Source organism: Rhinolophus hipposideros (genome assembly GCF_964194185.1).
Source record: "Rhinolophus hipposideros genome assembly, chromosome: 6".
NCBI lineage: Eukaryota > Metazoa > Chordata > Mammalia > Chiroptera > Rhinolophidae > Rhinolophus > Rhinolophus hipposideros.
In genome coordinates, this window is record NC_138052.1 from 59,396,972 (window position 1) to 59,416,885 (window position 19,914).

General features: G+C 34.1%; 1 protein-coding gene across 1 annotated transcript in view; it reads left to right on the forward strand.

Moving 5' to 3' along the window:
• Positions 1 to 18,728, forward strand: part of FSIP2 (fibrous sheath interacting protein 2) — a gene marked incomplete at both ends in the record, with an annotated part of 80,587 nt that extends 61,859 nt beyond the window's left edge. Inside the window, 5 exon segments of the mRNA XM_081050774.1 lie at positions 4,750 to 4,850; positions 10,493 to 10,539; positions 12,909 to 12,952; positions 16,267 to 16,336; positions 18,592 to 18,728. Coding sequence (XP_080906900.1) covers positions 4,750 to 4,850; positions 10,493 to 10,539; positions 12,909 to 12,952; positions 16,267 to 16,336; positions 18,592 to 18,728 — 399 coding nt within the window.
• Positions 18,729 to 19,914: the final 1,186 nt, after the last annotated feature.

Here is a 19,914-nt window from a genome sequence, read left to right on the forward strand (position 1 = left end):
AAATAATTAATAGAAAAGCCATAAAACTCAATTGAGGGAAAGCAAATAAGAGACTTATATTATTTAGAGCCCAATGAGAAACCATATAAGAGAAATGAAAGCCCATTGTTTATATCTATTACTTAATGTATTCCAGCCCTTTTGTGATCAGAAAGTGGGACAAGGTAGGAGAAAGTAAAAAGATACACACAAATCAGATGGTCTGGGTTTGAAATAAAAATTATTTGAAGAAATGATAGCTGAAAATTTCCCTTATCTGGGAAAGAAAATAGACATCCAGGTCTAGGAAGACTAGAGAGTTCCAAATAAGATGAATCCAAAGAGAAACATGAAGACACATTATAATTAAAAAGATAAAAAAGATAAAAAGAGAATCTCAAAAGCAGCAAAAGAAAAACAACTTAACACACACAAGGAAAACCCCATAAGGATAGCAGATTTATTAGCAGAAACTTTACAGAGCAGAAGGTAGTATCTAGACATATTCCAAGTGCTAAAATGAAAAAATTTCCAACCAAGAATTTTCTATCTGGTCTGCTAAGGTTATCATTCAGAACTGAAGGAGCATTAAGAGTTTTCCAGATAAGCAAAAGCTAATGTTCATCATCACTAAATCATCACAGGTGAACTAGACAGACAGACAGACAGACAGACAGATAGATAGATGGTAGATAGATGATAGATAGATAGATAGATAGATAGATAGATAGATAGATAGATAGATAGTAAATAGATATATAGATACATGATAGAGAATATCAATCCAAAAGCAACAAAATACACATTCTCCAGGACAAATCACATGTTAGACTATGAAACAAGTCTCAATAAATTCAAGAAGATTGAAATCATATCAAGCATCTCTCTGACCACAAATGTATGAAACTAGAAATGAATTACAAGAAAAAACTAGAAAAAAACACAAAAACGTGATGATTAGACAACATGCTACTGAACAACCAATGGCTCATCAAGAAAATCAAAGGGGCAAAAAAAAATACCTTGAAACAAATGAAAACAGAAATACAACATACCAAAATTTATGGGATGTACCAAAAGCAATACTAAGAAGGAAGTTCCTAGCAACATGGAGCTACCTGAAGAAAGGAGAAAAATCTCTGTCTAAATTTACACCTACATTAACTAGAAAAAGAAGAACAAATGAAGCCAGAAATTAGTAGAAGGAAGGAAATGATAAAGATTAGAGCAGAAATAAATGATATAAAAACTAAAAACGCAATGGAAAAGATCAATGAAACTAAGAGCTTATTTTTTGAAAAGATAAAATTGACAAACCTTAGCTAGACTAACCAAGAAAAAAGAGGGCTCAAATAAAATCAGAAATGAAAGAGAAGTTACAAATGATACCACAGAAACATAAAGCATCACAAGAGACTACTACAGATATTATACACCAACAAATTGAACAACTTGAAAGAAATGGATAAATAACTAGAAACATACAATCTTGTAATATTAAATCATGGAAAAATACAAAACTGAATAGCTCAATTATCAGTAAAAAGATTGAATCAGTAATCAAAACCTCCCAAGAAAAAAAAAGTCCAGGACCAGATGGCCTCACTGGTTAATGCTTTAAAAAATTCAAGAAGTAATTAATACTTATCCTTTTCAAAATCTTCCCAAAAGAACTGAAGAGCAGGAAATGCTACCAAACACATTTTTCAAGGTCAGAATCACCCTGATACCAAAACCAGATAATACACCATAAAAAAGTAAGTTACAGGCCAATATCCTGGATAAATGTAGATGTAAAAATTCTCAACAAAATATTAGCATACTAAATTCAACAATACTTGGAAAGGATTATACATCACAATCAAGTGGGATTTATTTCAGTCATGCAAGGAAGGTTCAACATCCACAAATCAATCAACATGATACACCACATTAACATAGTGAATGGTAATCTAAGCTCATATGATTATTCAATTGATGCAGAAAAAGCATTTGCAATAGTTCAACATCCATATATTATGATAATTCTCAACAAAATGGGTATAGAGGGAACAAAATAAAGGCCATATAGGACAAACCCACAGCAAACATCATACTTAACGGTGTCAAGCTGAAAGCTTTTCCTCAAAGATCAGGAATAAGACAAGGATGCCCACTGTCCTCACATTTATTCAACATAATATTTATTGGAAGAACTAGCCATAACAATTAGGCAATAAAAAGAAATAAAATGCACCCAAATTAGAAAGGAAGATGTAAAAGTGTCACTATTTGAAGTTGATATGATACTATATGCAAAAAACACTAAAGACTTCAGCAAAAAACAAACAACAACAGCAAAAAAACTTAGAATAAATGAATTCAGTAAAGTCACAGGATAAAAAAAAATAGAATATACAGAAATCTCTGGAATTTCTATACACTAATAACTGTCAGAGAAATGAAGTAAGGAAGCCCATGTATTCAAAAGTACAAAATATTCTAAGAATAAATTTAACCAAAGAGGTGAAAGACCTATACAATGAAAACTATAACATGCTATTCAAAGAAATTGAAGACCCAAAGAAATAGAAAGTATTCTGTGCTCATGAATTAGAAGAATTCATGTTGTTAAAATGTCAACATTACCCGAAGTAATCTGGATTCAGTGCAATCCTTACCAAAATTCCAATGACATATTTTACAAAACTATAACGAGTTATTTTAAAATTTGCATGGAACCACAAAAGATCTAAATGGCCAAAGCAGTCTTGAGAAAGAACAAAGCTAGAGGTATCTTACTCCCTGATTTTAAGCTATACTACAAAGCCATAGTAATTGAAACAGTATGGCATTGGCACAAAAAACAGATGCAAAGACCAATGGAACAGAATTGAGAGCACAGAAACAAACCCACACATACGTGAGCAATAAATTCAAGACAAAGGGGCAAAGACTTATACAGGGGAAAGGACAGTCTCTTCAATAAAAGCTGCTGGGAAATCTGGGCAGCCACATGCAAAAGAATGGAAACTAGACCACTCACTATCTTTCACCATATACAAAATTAATACAAAATGGATTAAAGACTTGAAGGCAAGACCTGAAACAATAAAATTCCTAGAAGGCAGCAAGCACCTTGACATTGATCTTAATATTTTTGTAGCTCTGACTCCAAACACAAGGGAAACAAAATAAAAATAAAAGTAAAAGTAAACAAATAGCAAAAAGTAAACTAGAAAGTGTTTTATATCAAACTAGAAAGCTTCTTCACAGTGAAGGAAACCATCATTAGAAGAAAAAGACAACCTATTGAATGGAAGAAGTTATTTGCAAATCACACATTTGATGAGGGGTTAATATCCAAAAATATATGTAGAACCCATACAACTCAACAACAAAAACAAACAACCCAATTTAAAAAATAAGCTGAGGATCGGGATAAACATTTTTCCAAAGAAGATGTACAGATGGCCAACAGGCACATGAAAAGATGTTGCGATCACGAATTATTAGGGAAATGCAAATCAAAACCACATACCTGTTAGAATAGCTATTATCAAAAGATAGGAAATAGCAAGTATTGGAGAGGATGTGGAAAAAAGGGAACCCTGTACCTGTTGGGTGGGACTGTAAATCAGTTCTGCCACTATGGAAAACAATATGGTTTCTCAAATTATTAAGGATAGAACTACCACATGGTCCAGCTATTCCACTTCTGGGTATTTATCTGAAGAATACGAAAACACTGATTCAAAAAGATATACTCGTATGCCTCCCTATTTTCATTCGGCATTATTTATAATAGTTAAGATATAGAAGCAACCTAAGTGTCTATCAATGAATGAATGGACAAAGAAGTTGTGGTTATATATAAATGGAATAATACTCAGCCATAAAAATAATTAAATCTTGCCATTTGTGACAAAATGGATAGATCTTAAGGGTGTAATGCTAAGTGAAATGTCATAAAGAGAAAGAAAAATATCATATAATTTTACACTTATGTAGAAATAAAAAAATAAATGGAAAAATAAAACATAACAAAAAACAACTCCTAGATACAGAGAAGAGATCAGTGGTTACCAGATGGAAAGGGGATAGGAGAGAAGGGTGGGTAAAGGGAAGAAAGGGGTCAATTATATGGTGATGGATAGTAAATAGACTTTTGAGGGTGATCACGTTTTAGTGTATACAAATGTCAAATTACAATGTTTTATACCTGAAACTTATGTAATAATAATTAAAGAAAAAAGAAATGCTATAGAATTACATTATCAAAATGTATTATATGAACAATAATCTAATAAAAGCTTTTTTCCTGAGATTCTAACAGACATCAAAATAATAGTATTTACATATAAAGTATAGCCAAGAAACTGCACATGACTTCCTAACAAATAGATCAGAATATAGTTTATAATGATTGACCAGACAAGTTTCAGAATTGACCAGAATTATATCTGTTCTTTTTATTTTTGAACTCAGTAAGATATGATTAAAAATATCAGTAAAGTGCAGAAATGGCAAACTACATTCTTCATTATGATAGGTTTATCTTTCAAATCTATTCAAACTCCAATATTATGATATAGATCATCTTCATTGAGCCATTTCCACAGAATTATACTGGAAAGAGACATTTTAATTAGAAGTAGAGCGTTTATCCATCTTTTAGGTAATTTCTAGAAACTTTTTCTCATTATATTTTAGAGTACAGAATATGCCAATAAGATGAGAAAGTACACATCAAACTCTATATTATGTAATACTTGGTTTTCAATTTTCCAGAAAGAAGAACTAAATGTTATTACTGAACCAACACATTACTTCATACACAGAATGATGAGTTCATTTTCATACAACCAAGAAGATCTGATTTCATCTGCCAGGTACGCGAAATTAAAACAATATAAAAGTAGAAATCTGAGATGAAAGTATTGCTTATGGGAAGAATGAAGTCCGTGGTAAAACTATGATTGGGCAAGTGTTCAGTGCTAGACCTTCCTTCACATTCTTCCTTTCCAAACCTCCCCTCTGTGGACTCTTCCTACGGCCTCCGCTTTTTACTTGATTCCTCCATTTTTATTTTTCTGCCCTCTACATCCTTTAGTACAGCCATGACTTGGATCAAAAATTTGCTAGTTTTTTACCTGGGAGATAAGTACTGAGTCACAATAGTATCTGTACCACCTGCCCAAAGGGTTCTTGCTCAAATCTGTTAACTAAATGTCCCAGTGTTATAACTGTCTGTAAGAAGAATCCAAAGAAGAGAGGAAGCAGTGTAAGTTAGTATATTCAAAGATAAATTTTATAATGCAATGGAATTTGATATGAGACTATAAGGATAAGCAGCATTTACATGAGGAGAAGACAACCCAAGTTAGGATGACTATAGCAGCAGAGTCTAGACTGTGTGGCATTTACAGAGGACAGAGAAAGCAAAGCGCACTGTAGACTTGAAATCTACTTAATAACTATGAGTATCTAGAATAGTTAAAACTTATCTAGATTTGTTCTTAAGTTTATAACAATGTACATAATCTTGAAGAGGCAGCATTTTCTATTGTGAGAGAAGGAATGGGTATAAAGAAAGAAATCTACATGGTTGCATTTTTTTTTCCACATCGCATAATGGAATTGTTTCCTTTTGACATAATCGGGACATCTATTTGTGGACCATTATTGACTCTTTTTCCTGTGTAATGGTTATTTACACATACATAGTTGGTAATGCAAGCACCTCTCTATTATTTATATTAATGATAAAGAGAAGGGCACAGGTAATACCAAATAAAATTCAATTTAGAGAAAAATGACAGACCAGAATATTTGAGTCAAATGTCAGCAGCAACCAAGTGAATGGTCCATCAAGAAGAAGCCATATTCAATATAATAGGAAATTCCACAGATTTTTTACTTGCTCTTTCCCAACCCCCTCCGCAACATGATGTGGCACAGTGGGTAGAAATAGCCCAATTCCCAGTTTCTTCCCTCGGAATGGAAAGAATAGATTGTAACTTGTCTGCAATATTCTGGCCTATCAGTGGACAGTCTGAGGGAATATTTTCTGTTTCACCTGAATAAAAGCTCAGATTGGGAACAGTTCCATAGTTTGGATCTAAGCCTGGAAACCACAGAAGGCATTTGACAGGGTAAAAATCACAGGGTACTAAAGATGCACAAACACCTGAGAGCAAGAGATGATAGTAGAATATCTAAGGACCTGAGAAGAAACATGATGAGAATCTTGGGAAATAAAACGTTTAAAGTAGATCAGGAAAACAGAAGAAGACAAAGAAAAGTACAAAATAGGCCCAGAAGGACCAAAGACCTTAAAGCTCTAATTCAGTCTGTTCCCAAGGTTCAGGGTCCTGCTAATTAATGAAGAACTTCCACACTGATTTCCAAAAACTGTGAGGAGTAGCTATTTCTTCAAATGCCTACCTTTTACATAAGATCAGAATGCACACAAAGAAACACAGAAATAGGACCCATTTAAAGAAGCCAAATAAATCTCCAGGAAATGTCCATAAAGAAGCACACCAATTGGACATATATGACAAAAACTTTAAAACAACTGTCTTTAATATATTCAAAATCTATAGGAAAACACAAAGAATAAATGAAATCAGGGGGAAAGTATGTGAACAAAATGAAAATAAAAACAAAAGAGATATAAACAAAAGAGACAGAAATTCTGGTGCTGAAAAATGAAATAGCTGAATTGAAAAATTCACTACATGGCTCAATCAAGAGAAGGCTCAATCAGGCAAAAGAAAGAATCAGTGAAATTGAACACAAGTCATTTGAAATTATTGCATCTGAGAAGCAAAAATATTAAAAAAAAAAAAAAAAAAAAGGACTGATAAAAAGGTGAACAGAGCCTGAAGGACTTAGGGACATCATCAGCAGACCAATATATACATCCTTGGAATTCCAGAAGAAGAGAGAAAGGGGCAAGATTATTTGAGGAAATGATGGCTAAAACCTCCCTCAATTTGGAAAATAAATTACCATGACTATACAAATGCAACAAGCTCAATGAACTCTAAGTAATGTAAACACACAGAGAGCACACAGAGACGTATTATAATCAAACTATCAAAAGCCAAAGACAAAACAGAAAGAGAGATGACATGTCATGTATAAGAAATTCCCGTAAAACTATCAGTGAAATAGTCAGAAGAAACCTTCCAGGCTGGAAGGCAGTGAATGATATATTTAAAGGACTGAATGAAGGAAAACTGTCAAATGAGAACTCCACGACCAACAAAAATACCCTTCAGAAATAAGAGAGAAATGAAGACATTGTAGACAAAAAACAAAGCAAAACTGAAGAACTTCATTACCATTAGACATGGCCTAAGATAAATGCCAGAAGTCCTTCAAATTGAAACTAAACAATGCTAAACAGTAACTCCAATCACGTGAAAATATAAAGTTCTCTAGGAAAGGTAAATACATGGACAAGTATAAAAATTAGTATCATAATTTTGGTTCATAACTCCACTTTTTATTTTCTGTAGAATATAAAACACAAACGCATAAAAATATAAATCTATACTGATGGGTACAGAATATATAAAGACATAACTTGGGACATCAATAACACAAAGGAGATAGGGGTTAATCTATAAAGGAGTAGAGTTTTTGAAGTTAAGTTGGTATTGATTTAAGATAGACTGTCATAACTTTAGGATGTTATATGTAATCCATGTGGTAACAACAAAGATAACATCCACAGAATATGCAAAAAAAAAAGAAATGAAAAGGGAACCAAAATATATCTTTGCAAAAGAAGGCAGTAGTGGAGGAAACGAGGAATAAAATAAGCTATAACACATGCAAAAAAATAATGAAATGGCAAAAGTAATTGTCCTCCTACCAGTAATTATTTTAAGTGTAAATGGATTACACACTCCAATTAAAAGAAAGAGATTGACAGAATGGCTTTTAAAAACAGGATCCAACTATATATTGTCTATAAAAGACTCACTTTCAATACAAGGACACACACAGGTTAAAGGTGAAGGATGGGAAAAGTTATTCCATGAAAGTATAAACCAAAAGAGAGCAGGGACAGCTACTCAAATATCAAACAAAATATACTTTTAGTGAAAAACTGGTATAAAAAATGAAGAACATTATATAATGATTAAAAGGTCAATTCACCAAAAAGATATTATAAATAGACTACTTTCAATAGTTGATAGAATGACCAGACAGAAGATCTGGAGAACTTAACACTGTAGACCAATGGATCCAACAGACATATAGACAACACTCCACTCAACAAGAGCAGAATACATGTTTTTCTCAAATTTTCATGGAGTATGGTCCAGGATAGACCATATGTAGACCACTAAAAAAGTCTTAATTTTAAAAGACTGAAATTATATAAATTATCTTTTCTAACCACAATGGAATGAAATAAGAATACAATAGCAGAACGAATATTGAAAAATTCACAAATATGTGGAAATTAAACAACACATTCTTAAATACCCAATGTAGCAAAGAAGAAAACACAAGGGAGATTAGAAAACATTCAAAACAAATGAAAATGAAAACACAACGCACTAAAACTTATGAGATGCAGTGAAAGTAGTACTAAGAGGGGTATAGCTGAAAATTCTTCATTAAAAAAAGATCTCATGAAAACAACCTAATTTACACCTAAAGTAACTAGAAAAAGAAACAAAAAACACTAAACTCAAAACTAGCTGAAGGAAGGAAATAATAGATTAGAGCTGAGATAAACAAAGAATAGAAAGGCGGTAGAGAAAATCAGTGAAACCAAGAGTTGGTTCTTTAAAAAAATCAACCAAATTGACAAACTTTTAATTAGATTGACTAAGTTAAAAAGAGAGAAGACTCAAATACCTAAAATCATAAAGAAGGGGTATTACAACTGATTTTTATACAAATAAAAAGGATTATGAGAGTACTATGAACAATTAATTATATGGCCACCAATTAAATAACCTAGATGAAATGGATAAATTTCTGGAAACACAAGACATAGCATGACTGAATCATGAAGAAATAAAATTTCTGAACAGACTTAGAACTAGTAATGAGATTGAAATAATAATCACAAACCTATGAACAAAGAAAAATTCAGGACCAAATGGTTTCACTGGAGAATTCTAAAAAACACTTTAAGAAGAATTAATACCAATGCTCCTCAAAAATCTTCCAAGAAACTGAAGAGGAGGGAATATTTTCAAATTCATGAGGCCAGCATTACTTTGATACCAAAGGTGGACAAAGACACTATAAGAAAACTACAGACAAATATCCCTGTTGAATATCAATGCAAAAAAAATTTTAACAAAATACTAGCAAACAGAATTCACCAGCACACTAAACGGATTATACACCATGACTAAGTGTGATTTAGCCCAAGAATACAAAGGGAAGTTCAACGTATAAAAATCAATCAGTGTAATACAATGCATTAACAGGACGAAGGAAAAATACACACACATTCTCATCTAAATTAATGCAGAGAAACCACTTAACATTGTTTAACAACTTCTCAAGATAATAACACTCAACAAACTAAGAAAAGAATGAAATTACCTCAGAATAATAAAAGTTATATATATAGAAAGCCTACAATTAACATTGTATTCCTGGTGAAAGCCTGAAAGATTTTCCTCTAAGATCAGGTACAGGACAAGGGTGCCAAATCCCACCACTTTTATTGGTGGAAGTACTAGCCGAGCAATTAAGCCAGAAATAAAAGGCACCTAAATTAGAAGAGAAGAAGTAAAATTATCTCTGTTCACAGATGACATTATATTATATGTAGAGAACCCTAAAGATTCCACAATAAAAAAAAAAAAAACTTTTAGAACTAATAAATGAATTCATCAAAGTTGTTGGATACAAAATCAACACAAAAAAGTCAGTTGCATTTCTACACACTAACAATGAACAATCCAAAAAGGAAATTAATTTTAAAAATGTGACTTGCACTAGTATTAAACAGAATAAAATACTTAGGAATAAATTTAATCAAGAGGTAAAAGGCTTATATGCTGAAATCTAGAAAACATTCTGGAAGGAAATTAAAGAAGACACATATTAATGGAAAGACATTCTGTGTTCATGGAACGGAAGACTTAAATTGTTCAGATGTCAATATTACCAAAGTAGTCTACATATTAAATGCCATCCTTATGAAAATACCAACAATGTATTTTATAGAAATTGAGAATAATCCATTCTAAAAGTTATATGGTAATAGTTGCACAACAATGTGAATGTATGCAAATATAGAACTGCACACTTAAAATAAGTTAAAATAGTAAATCTTATGTCATGTATATTTAACCAAAAATTTTAAAGTGGAAAAAAAAGTCAATTAGAAATTATTTTTATTCAATTTGTAAACTTGGCGATACACTATTCCAGGTTTACTTCTATATGAAGAATGACTGTCAAATTGTTCTTTTGCTTAACTGGTAATTCCTTCATGCATTGAATGCACAGAAGATGAAATGCTCTTTTTCTTTTGTTTTAGTGAGCCCGAAGATTGTACCCCAGATACAAGTGCTACAATATTAGAAGGTTGGACTTAATATTTTTCTTAATTTAAATTAGAAAGTATTCAAAAGTGCTTTGTTTACTGCTTTGATAATTATTTTTAGTTATCAAACCTAAAGTTGATATTGTGGTTTTGTTTTGTTTTGTTTTGTTTTTTTTCCTATGAGCTTATCTACTTTTGGAAAATGATGCAGTCCTATATCACTCACGTGTTAAAATGAGCTAACTAGTTTGCCTTATCTGAATTTCTGTTAAGATGTCATTAATGATTTTGGTCAAGAATATGGTATAAATTTACATTTTACCATGCTCCTGTGAGAAACATCCACAAAATAAGGGTGTATCATATTATAGTTTCTGAGCCAGAACATATGACGCTAGAATTTAACCATTTTTTGAAAGGTTATTCTTCCTGGTACTTAGCTCTTCCAAAACGTATACTGGCTAGAATGGATCTCACATTTTATTTTATTTTTTAATCTCTTAGTACTGACTCCTTATAACATTTGTAAGGACTTTTTGGATCTCTATTTGCTGAATCCTTTGAGGATCAATGTGGTTCTAACAATGATAGCATGCACAAGAGGTAGAGTGCTATGTTTACTGTTAAGCGGCCTTGAAACTCAAACCACAAGTTTACCCTGGTTATTTCAAACATACAATCCACCTGAGAAGTTACTTGAGAAATACATTCCCTGTGGAAAGTAGAGGTGGAAATCATTTTCATTAAGATGATTCGTAGTACAGCAGTAAATATGCCAGAATTCTGTGAACACACCATAACCAGAAGGTGTCACAATTATCATTGATATGATACTTGTGTTATGAAATTATAAGCTGCTATCTGTTTTGTTTTTTCCAAATTTGTGGCAATAATCACGCTTAATTCTTATAGCCTTCAGTAATATTTCAGCTGTTCTATTCAATCATTTACTTATTTATTTATTTATTCATTCATTCATTCATTCATTCAAAAATTTACTGAGCATCTCCTTTGTGTTATATCCCATGTGTAAACAAACTTGAAAAAGCCTTTGATCTCAGAATTTACATTGTAACTTGGGACTGGGCACCAAAAGGTAAAGACATAAACAAGATAATTTCAGATAATAAGTACTTCCCATATCATCTGGGACAAAAACCAAAGAAATAGCAACGGCTTTGCCAAAGCCTACATCATCTGGACATTACACCAATCCCCTGTTACCTCTCTAACCTGATCCTCTATTTTACTTTCTGGCTCACCCTGCTCCAGCATCATTGACCTGCTTTTCCTTAAACATCCCAGGCATTGAAGGCCTTTGCATTTGCTGATCCTTGTGCAGTGCTCTTCCTCCTATACCTGCCTGGCGCATGCCTCACCTTCAGGTCTTTACTCAAACATCACCTTCTCAGTGACATCTTCTTTGAGAACACTCTGAAATTGTAATCTCATTCCCGCCATAGCACTATCTATTCCATGTCTTTGCTTGTTTTACTCCCTGGCACTTATGATTATGTAGCTGTTCATTGTTTTTGCACTATCCCCCTCTAGAATGTAAGCTCCATGAAGATCACCACTGTATTTCCAAGAGCCTCAAACACTCATATAACAGGAGACATTTAGTAAAATAGGAGAGATTATGGGAATAATTAGGGGGGCGGGGCACACAAAAACTCTGTTGGATTGAGACTGAGATATCCATTAGTATTAAAGTTAAGGTGTCATATAAGCCATAAGATATTTAAGGATATTTAAGGAGTTTAATGGAAAGGTTAGGGCTGAACATATGCATGTTTAGTTTCATATAGAATATACAATAAAATTTCAAATAATTTAAATCTGAATATCTCAGGTCTTATACTGTCAAGAATTTCTCTGTGACTCTACCTCAAAATAATTTCTAGTATACAGTGGAATATTCCTAGCCAATTAGCCTAGAAACTTCAAAACTGGTTGTGTGAAACGATATCCCTGGTAGTGAACTCAAATGTCCTCAGTCATTTAAAAGCAAAAGTCAGTTCAATTATAGGCATATAGAGTCATATCAAATAGCAATGAAATTTTACCAATTTTGTCAGATAAGTCAAATAATCAGTCCCTCTCATCTTTAATTGAGGTTTACTATTACTTTCTTTTTCTAGAACCTACATTGGATGGCCCAAAGGATAATTTAGAGAGAGAGTACTTGTGCTGGCTCTTAATGACATGTCTACAAAATGCATACCCCAAATTCTAGGGATCTCACGTATTTCAGTTTTGTTCCCATTGTCTATACATTAAAAATAATTTCTTCTATTTGCCTAAATTCTATTTCTTTTGGGTGAAAATTAACAAGACCAGGTTTGTGTCAACACTATTTATGCCTCAGAAAAAAAAAACAATATTTTTTTCTTCCCCTCTCTCCCTACAGAAAGTTCTCAGGAACAAAAGCCAGAGTATTCAGACAGTATTAAGGTAAATGTTTCTCAGTAGCCTCTCATTGGTATGTATGGTATCTAGCTGAACATAACCCAGTTTTCAAGGTCAAATCAGAGACTTGGTGGTGCAATTTGTGAGACATCAGGAAGCATTCTTTATTCGCTTTCTTCATGTTCACATCTGTCTGCCTGGTTGAGACCTGTCCATGGTACCCGAGAAATCTGGAATCAAATTCGCACCTTAGAGTTATAATTCCTTGCTTAAATGCACAGAATACACCATTGTTCCTTCTTAGCACCTAAATACAATTCCATTCCTTAACTCTGTTATTGCAGTTTCTGGAGAAAATCTTAGAGGGAGTGAGTCACTTGGCCCTGTCTAGCTAGGGCAGGTAGACCCAAGTGTGAGACTTGGGTCTAACAGGAAGGCAGGAAGAGACTAGAACCTTCAAAAATTAAGAATGGCTTGCAGGAAATGAGTGCTGATCTCATCTAGTTCTCTGTATTCCTAAGAATGGAGTGTTTAAAGACAGCTTTCTAAAAAGCCCAGTATTCCCCAGTGTAAACTCAGGAAATTTCTCCTCTTGTAATCCTTTATAGAAAGTTTCCAGCAAGGGCTGAAACTACAGATCCTTCTATTTTATTTTTTATCACTTTGTTTCTTGGTTCAATTTAATCCCACCTTTAATCAAGTCTTCCCACCCCCATCCACACACAATCCATCAACTATCCAGTCACTTGTCATTATCAGAGCAATTTTCAGAACCAAATCTTACAACTCATGCTTAACTTTTGCCAAACCTCCAAAAATGCTGGCTTAGTTCCTCACTTAACCTAACCCTCCTTTATGAATATAAACATCTCTTCAAGAAACCCAGACTCTACTTAGGCTGTATTTTCCAAGTGAAATTATATGGGTATAATTGGGAGACAATCTGATACAGGTGAGTCCCTGTGCCAAGCTGAATTCCTGCCTAATCTGGACCCTTGTGGCTCCTTGCTCTTTCCCTCACTTCCTGCTTTTTCAAGGTGAAACTGTGTGTATGCTTATTAGCCAGTCTAGTTCTGAGTAAGGTGGAGTAAGCACATTCCGCACTTTATCCCTCACTGATTACAGCTACATACCTACTGTGGATAATTACTGAGGAATCTGAAACATGAATAACAGCAGGAGTCTTGGGAGGGAGATCAGAACTCAAAGAACAACCAATACCCGGATGAGTTTCCTGTGTTTTTTTTTTGTTTGCTTTTTTTTGCCTTCCATACTGGTATCTTCTAGCTTCGAGTCAGGGCAGTTCAAATCCTGGAATTACACAGAGGAAATGCAATAATAAAGTTTCAAGAGAAACCATTGCTCTCTTACCAGAATTAGGAATAAAATACTATAAAGTGGGAAGTGGGGAAGCTCCCTTTTTTCCCCCTCTCTTGGCCCTGCCTGGAGGCAGGTTTCAGTCATGACGCTGCATGGCAATGGCAGGAGAGGCTGCTGAGGCACTTAAAACTGTGAAAGAAACTCCTTCTCTCTGAGCAGAAGTAGGAAAAGGCCTCCAGTAGCCCGAATAATATTAAGAGAAAACCTGCTACTTTTCCCTCTGCTTTCTCTAGTCATTTCACCCTAGACATGGATAAGTCTTGGGATGTGTGAGGCGGAACACAGGGAGAGTAGAGCTACAGCATCCTAGCCATACAACCAACAAAGGGAACTGATAAGTTAGAGACACTGAAAGATATCAGAGAAAGAATCTCAAGAAAGATTCTCTGCAAATCTGTTTGTAAAGACTCTCCTGAGCTGTGCATTCATGAAACTGACGTGATATATAGACAAAAGACTTTGGGAACTTAAGTTATAGTTATAATAGTGGTACATACACAAGGATACTAAAAAAAAAAAAAAAAAAAAAAAAAAAAAAAAAAAAAAAAAACTGCCAAGACTTTGAAAACAGAATTTATATTGGAACTACAGCAATAGAAGGCAGGGTAGAATCTGTGGTCTGAAACTAAGTGAGTAATTACCTAGTTAAGAAAACAAAGAAACAAACAAAAACAAACAAAAATCCCCAACATTCTCCAGAGGATTGAACAATTGTTAGAATCTCATAAATTGTTTAAAATGCCCAGGATAAAAATCCAAAATTACTCAACATACAAAGAAATAAAAAAATGTGCACAGCTTTCAAGGGAAAGGACAAGAAATGCCAACAGCAACGTGGCCAAGATTTTGAAACTTTCAGACAAAAACTTTAAAGTAGTAATTATAAAAATGTGCATGAAGTAACAGCAAATATTCTAAAATCTAACAGAAAGATAGATGTCCTCAGCAGAATTTAAGTATATTTACTCATCTCAGTCACTCACTCCGTCACTCACCTCATCTGCTCCCTACTTTTAATTCTTACACATTAGAGTTATGTGGGAATTTATTTTTAAATATCAGTACCATCAATTGATGGTGTGAAATCCAGGGATTCATTTTTTTTTTTTTTAATTTCCACAGCTCACCCTATCATGCATCCAACGATGAGAATTAATGCTCTAGATAGTCTTTGCTTCATTCTATTCCTCAGGTATCCTGTTTGAAATATCTTAATACATAAGCTGCCTCAAATCCTCTTGGAGGAACCATGGTACACCCTTATAAGAATGTCTGGTGGTCTTTACATAATCCGTACACATTTTATGTTGCATGTATTTAGGCCTTACTTCATTGCTTTTTCACTTCCTGTTTTAATTACTAGTATAATGTAATATCCACAATGAAGCCCAGCTATCTGTCCCAGACTATTTTATGCTTTTGTAAGAAAATTGCTGCTGCTTCATTCAAAGAGGTGATAAAGGCCTACAGAGTAAAGCCAGTAGCTGAGCCATGTTCCCTGCCCTACCAGGTCCACACAGTCACTTTATTGCCCTAGATCTCAAAATAGCTAAGATTTCCATAAAAGGAAACTGGAGTTACTTAGTGAACATCCATTTTCTTCCTCTCCTTATCATTGCCTCTATTATTAGAAAATAATTTATAAATTATTCTAACTTAACCAAAGGAGGGAGAAGGCAGACAGAGCTGCCTTTTTTTGTGACTTTGGTCATCATTTAATGGTAGTCAAGATCCATAGCATCAATCATAGATATCATAACTGGCAAAAAACAAACAAACAAACAAACAAAAAAACAAAATAACTTGAGCCTATGTCTCAGAGAATAATTCTCTGAGACTGTCTCGGAGACTGCAGTGCACAGATATTATTTTGAAAGATGCTGCAATGATTGTACTAGATCTCTTGAGGATTTCTAGGCATCTCTAGAGTATAGTGTTCAACAAAAGACTAAGTTAAGTACTTTGTTTTGTCTTGGCAGTTTATCAGCATCTTTGAAGGAAACAAGAATATTCGTAGTGGTGTGAATACCTCAAAAGAAGCTATTTCAGGTACGAAATATACTAACCTTTTAATATGCCTGCTGGGATGAATGGCTCCTCCCATTTATACCTATTATCAATATGAGATTGAAATCATATTCTTACTGTTTATCGATAGCAATTTGCAGTTTATCATGCATTTCTCTTACTTTAACTCAAATCAACAGGAGGGTAATCGATAACGGAACTAACATTTATTAGGTAATAGCTATCCCCATTTTATTAATGAGAAAAACTGAGAGTCATTAAGGAGTAAAATGACAGCAGGTTACTCAAAGTCACTCCATAGCTCTTAAGCTGCTGAGGTAAAATTCAAACACAGATCTGCCCAACTTCAGAGCCTAAGCTTTCAACATAATCATAGTTCACACACTCAAATGTTCACAGGAGACAGGGTAATATAAATAAGAACACTAGGTTGAGCTAAGGATTTATGTTCCGCTGGAGATGTCATGTCCCATCTAAAGTAGGCAGCTGCTACTCAGGTCCAATCATTGACATGCTAGATTGTTCTCAGGTCTTCCAATCCAGGTTTTAGCATTTTTCAAAGGAAGCTAGAGATGGAAGTTTTATGTGAAAATTCCTGACTTTTAAATTTTATCAAATAAGTCAAAGATTTGGGGAAGGCTATGTGGACCAAAAACAACTTTGTCCATTTCACCTACACTGTACTATTCCCCCTCTGCAAATTAAAGCCCTAATTTACAAAAAAGGAAATGGAAGTATATAACTGCCTGACATTACACTGTCAAAAAATGTACAGCTTTCAGGGCTCAAAAACAGGTCTTCTGACTTTGATCCTACATTCTTTCTTCCTTCCACAATGTAGTTCCATATAGTTGCAATTGCATTCCAGAAAAGAGGCCCACGTTGGGTAATAACCAACGATAGCCTATAGTTTTGCTGTGAAAAAGAACAATTCACTGATAAAGATAAGGGTTCACTATTGTCTCTGGGGATGAGCCTCATGTATGCTGGGTTATCTGCCACCCACCCGTCCTGAACAAGATGCCAGAATCTAATAATGAAAGCAGATTTGGGGCAGTGTCTTCAGTGTGTTTCCAGGAGTTGCTCTGCATTAGAGACACCCAGGCAGGATACTTTTTAACAATGAAGATTCCAGGATCCTCTCCAAACTAGCTAACTGAGTAGTGTCTAGAAATCTGCATTTTTAATAAGACCACCAAGCTTCAAGAACAGACACTCTTTTTTACCTCTCCGATGAGAATTGCAGAAGTTTTGCAACGATGCCTCTATCATGTTAGTAAAATTTATATCTTGCTTTTTCAGAATGAACATCTTTCTCTTTCAGCCATGATTTTGTCTTATTTGCTACAGATTGTAGTCTTTTCGTTTTTAATTCTTACGTCATTTAAAAAATAATAGTACAGTTAAAAAACTGAACTTTTCTTTACTTACAGCTAAATTTACTGTGAGCTATTTTAGCTTTAACCATAGAAGATTATTTTACTAGAAAAGATAAATTTAGGTAACTGCAAGAGGTACAGGATTTTGGCATGTACTGGGATTAAGAAAATATGGGCTTTTACTGTGTGTTTTTTCATGTCCTATCACATTATATCATAAAGTTTCAGAAAAGTACATAAATGCTCACATCTATCTTTACATGTAAAATAATTTTGTAAAAATATATTCTCTAAGAGTCCATATGCTGCATAAGTGGTGCAGAAAAAATGAATTCAAATGAATACTCTTATCTCACATGACAAAAATAAATCACTTGAAGTTAATCAACTAAAAATTTACCCCAAATCGATGAGAAATTATGGCAATTTTAGTGCACTTCTGCTTTCACTTGAACACTCTGAAACACACACCCTCACTATATAGAGTTGGAATTTACTTCCCAATGTGAGTATAGCTTATCAGGCTTTTTCACAGTTTTCTGCTAGAAAAAGAAAGGCATTCTTTACACATCTGACTAGAGAGCATCAGAGTGCAGTAGGTATAATGATACCACAAGCATCAGGAAGCTGGACTGTATCCCAAACTTGGCCACTCGTGTGATCTTAGGCAAGGTATTTGACATGACCAAGACTCAGTGTTCAAAAATGGAAACATCATTCTTCCTGTTTCCTTCAAAGGAGTGTTGGAAGGGTCAAATCAAAAGAATCTTTGTGTTTTTTTAAACCCATGAAGTATTTTATAAATGTCAATTTCTAAATTATAAATCATCAATGCTCTAGTATGACTACAATATTAAAATGTCTAATAGCCATATTACTTTTTTGCTTTATCCACAGAAACTCCCAAACCCAGTATTTCCCAACAAGGATCTAAAATGCTGGCAAAGATATCTTCAGCTCTATCAATGGTATTTCCTCGAAATAACACCAATATTTCCAAATCTTCATCACCACCTCACCAGGAAGAGCACTGAAATTTATATACCTGATAAAACTTTGCTTACTACCCTTGGAAAATAAAACATTTTTTCAAGCATAACATACTGTCTTATAAGATGATTCATATAATACTGAGAAAAAAAAAGTAAAATATAGGCCTGGGTAAGGGAAGGGTTTGATAAATGCTTTTGCTGATCATTTTGATAAGCATTTGGTAGGAAGATGCAGAGTGCTAGCATTTCATGAGGATAAAGGGGCATGTTTGCCCCCAATACCTAAGGATCTTGTTCAAAAGATCTAAAAAGGTGGACCAAACAGCACAGAAGGTCAGTCATCATCACTGTTTACCCTAATGCTGATTCATAATTTTATAAAGAATGTGATATCTTCTCTTGTCTAACATTTTATTGACAGTATCCAGTGCTAAAGCAGAAGCAGCTGAGAAAATTTTGCTTTACAAAATTTGATTTTCTGTTGTAAAGTTAGTCAGTGAGGTTATGACAGGGAGCTCCAGAGAAAAAGTTGTGAACATACAGCAGAATGTTTACATTCCGATCATAATGAAGTTATTCAATTAGTATTATGATTTAGTTTATTCATAATAATCTCATAAATTATTTTATCTCAAATATCAGACAAGATCATATAACCTATAGATGCAAACCTTTTCAAAAATGACAGTTAATGAGAAATGACTGGCAGTCCAGTTCAAAATTATTTTCAGGAGGTCTTCTGGTCAAAATGGCAGAGTAGGCAAATGCTGTGCTCACCTCCTCCCATAACCACATCAAAATTATAACAAAATTACAGAACAACCACACTTGAGAACCATCTAGCTGAACAGAACTCCTATAATAAAGGATATGAAGAAGTCATGATGTGACAGGTAGGAGGAGCAGAAATGAAAAACAGGGGTTCAACACCCACGTGTTGCATTTAATAAGCAGGAGGGATATCTCGGCTACAGAAGTCCCCCCTAAGGAGTAAGAGGCCCTGCCCCACACTGGGGTCCCAACACAGAGCACTAGTGCTGGGAAGAGTAGTACCCACAACATCCGGTTGTGAAAAATCACTGGGAATTGAGTCTGGTAATATAGAGGGTTGCTGGAAACAAAGGTGTCCTCTTAAAGGGCCCCAGCACAGACTCACTTGCTCAAAAGTACTTCTTCAAAGCTCCAGAAAAGGGAGAGTAGCTCGAAAGTATCAAGGACATATGGAGAG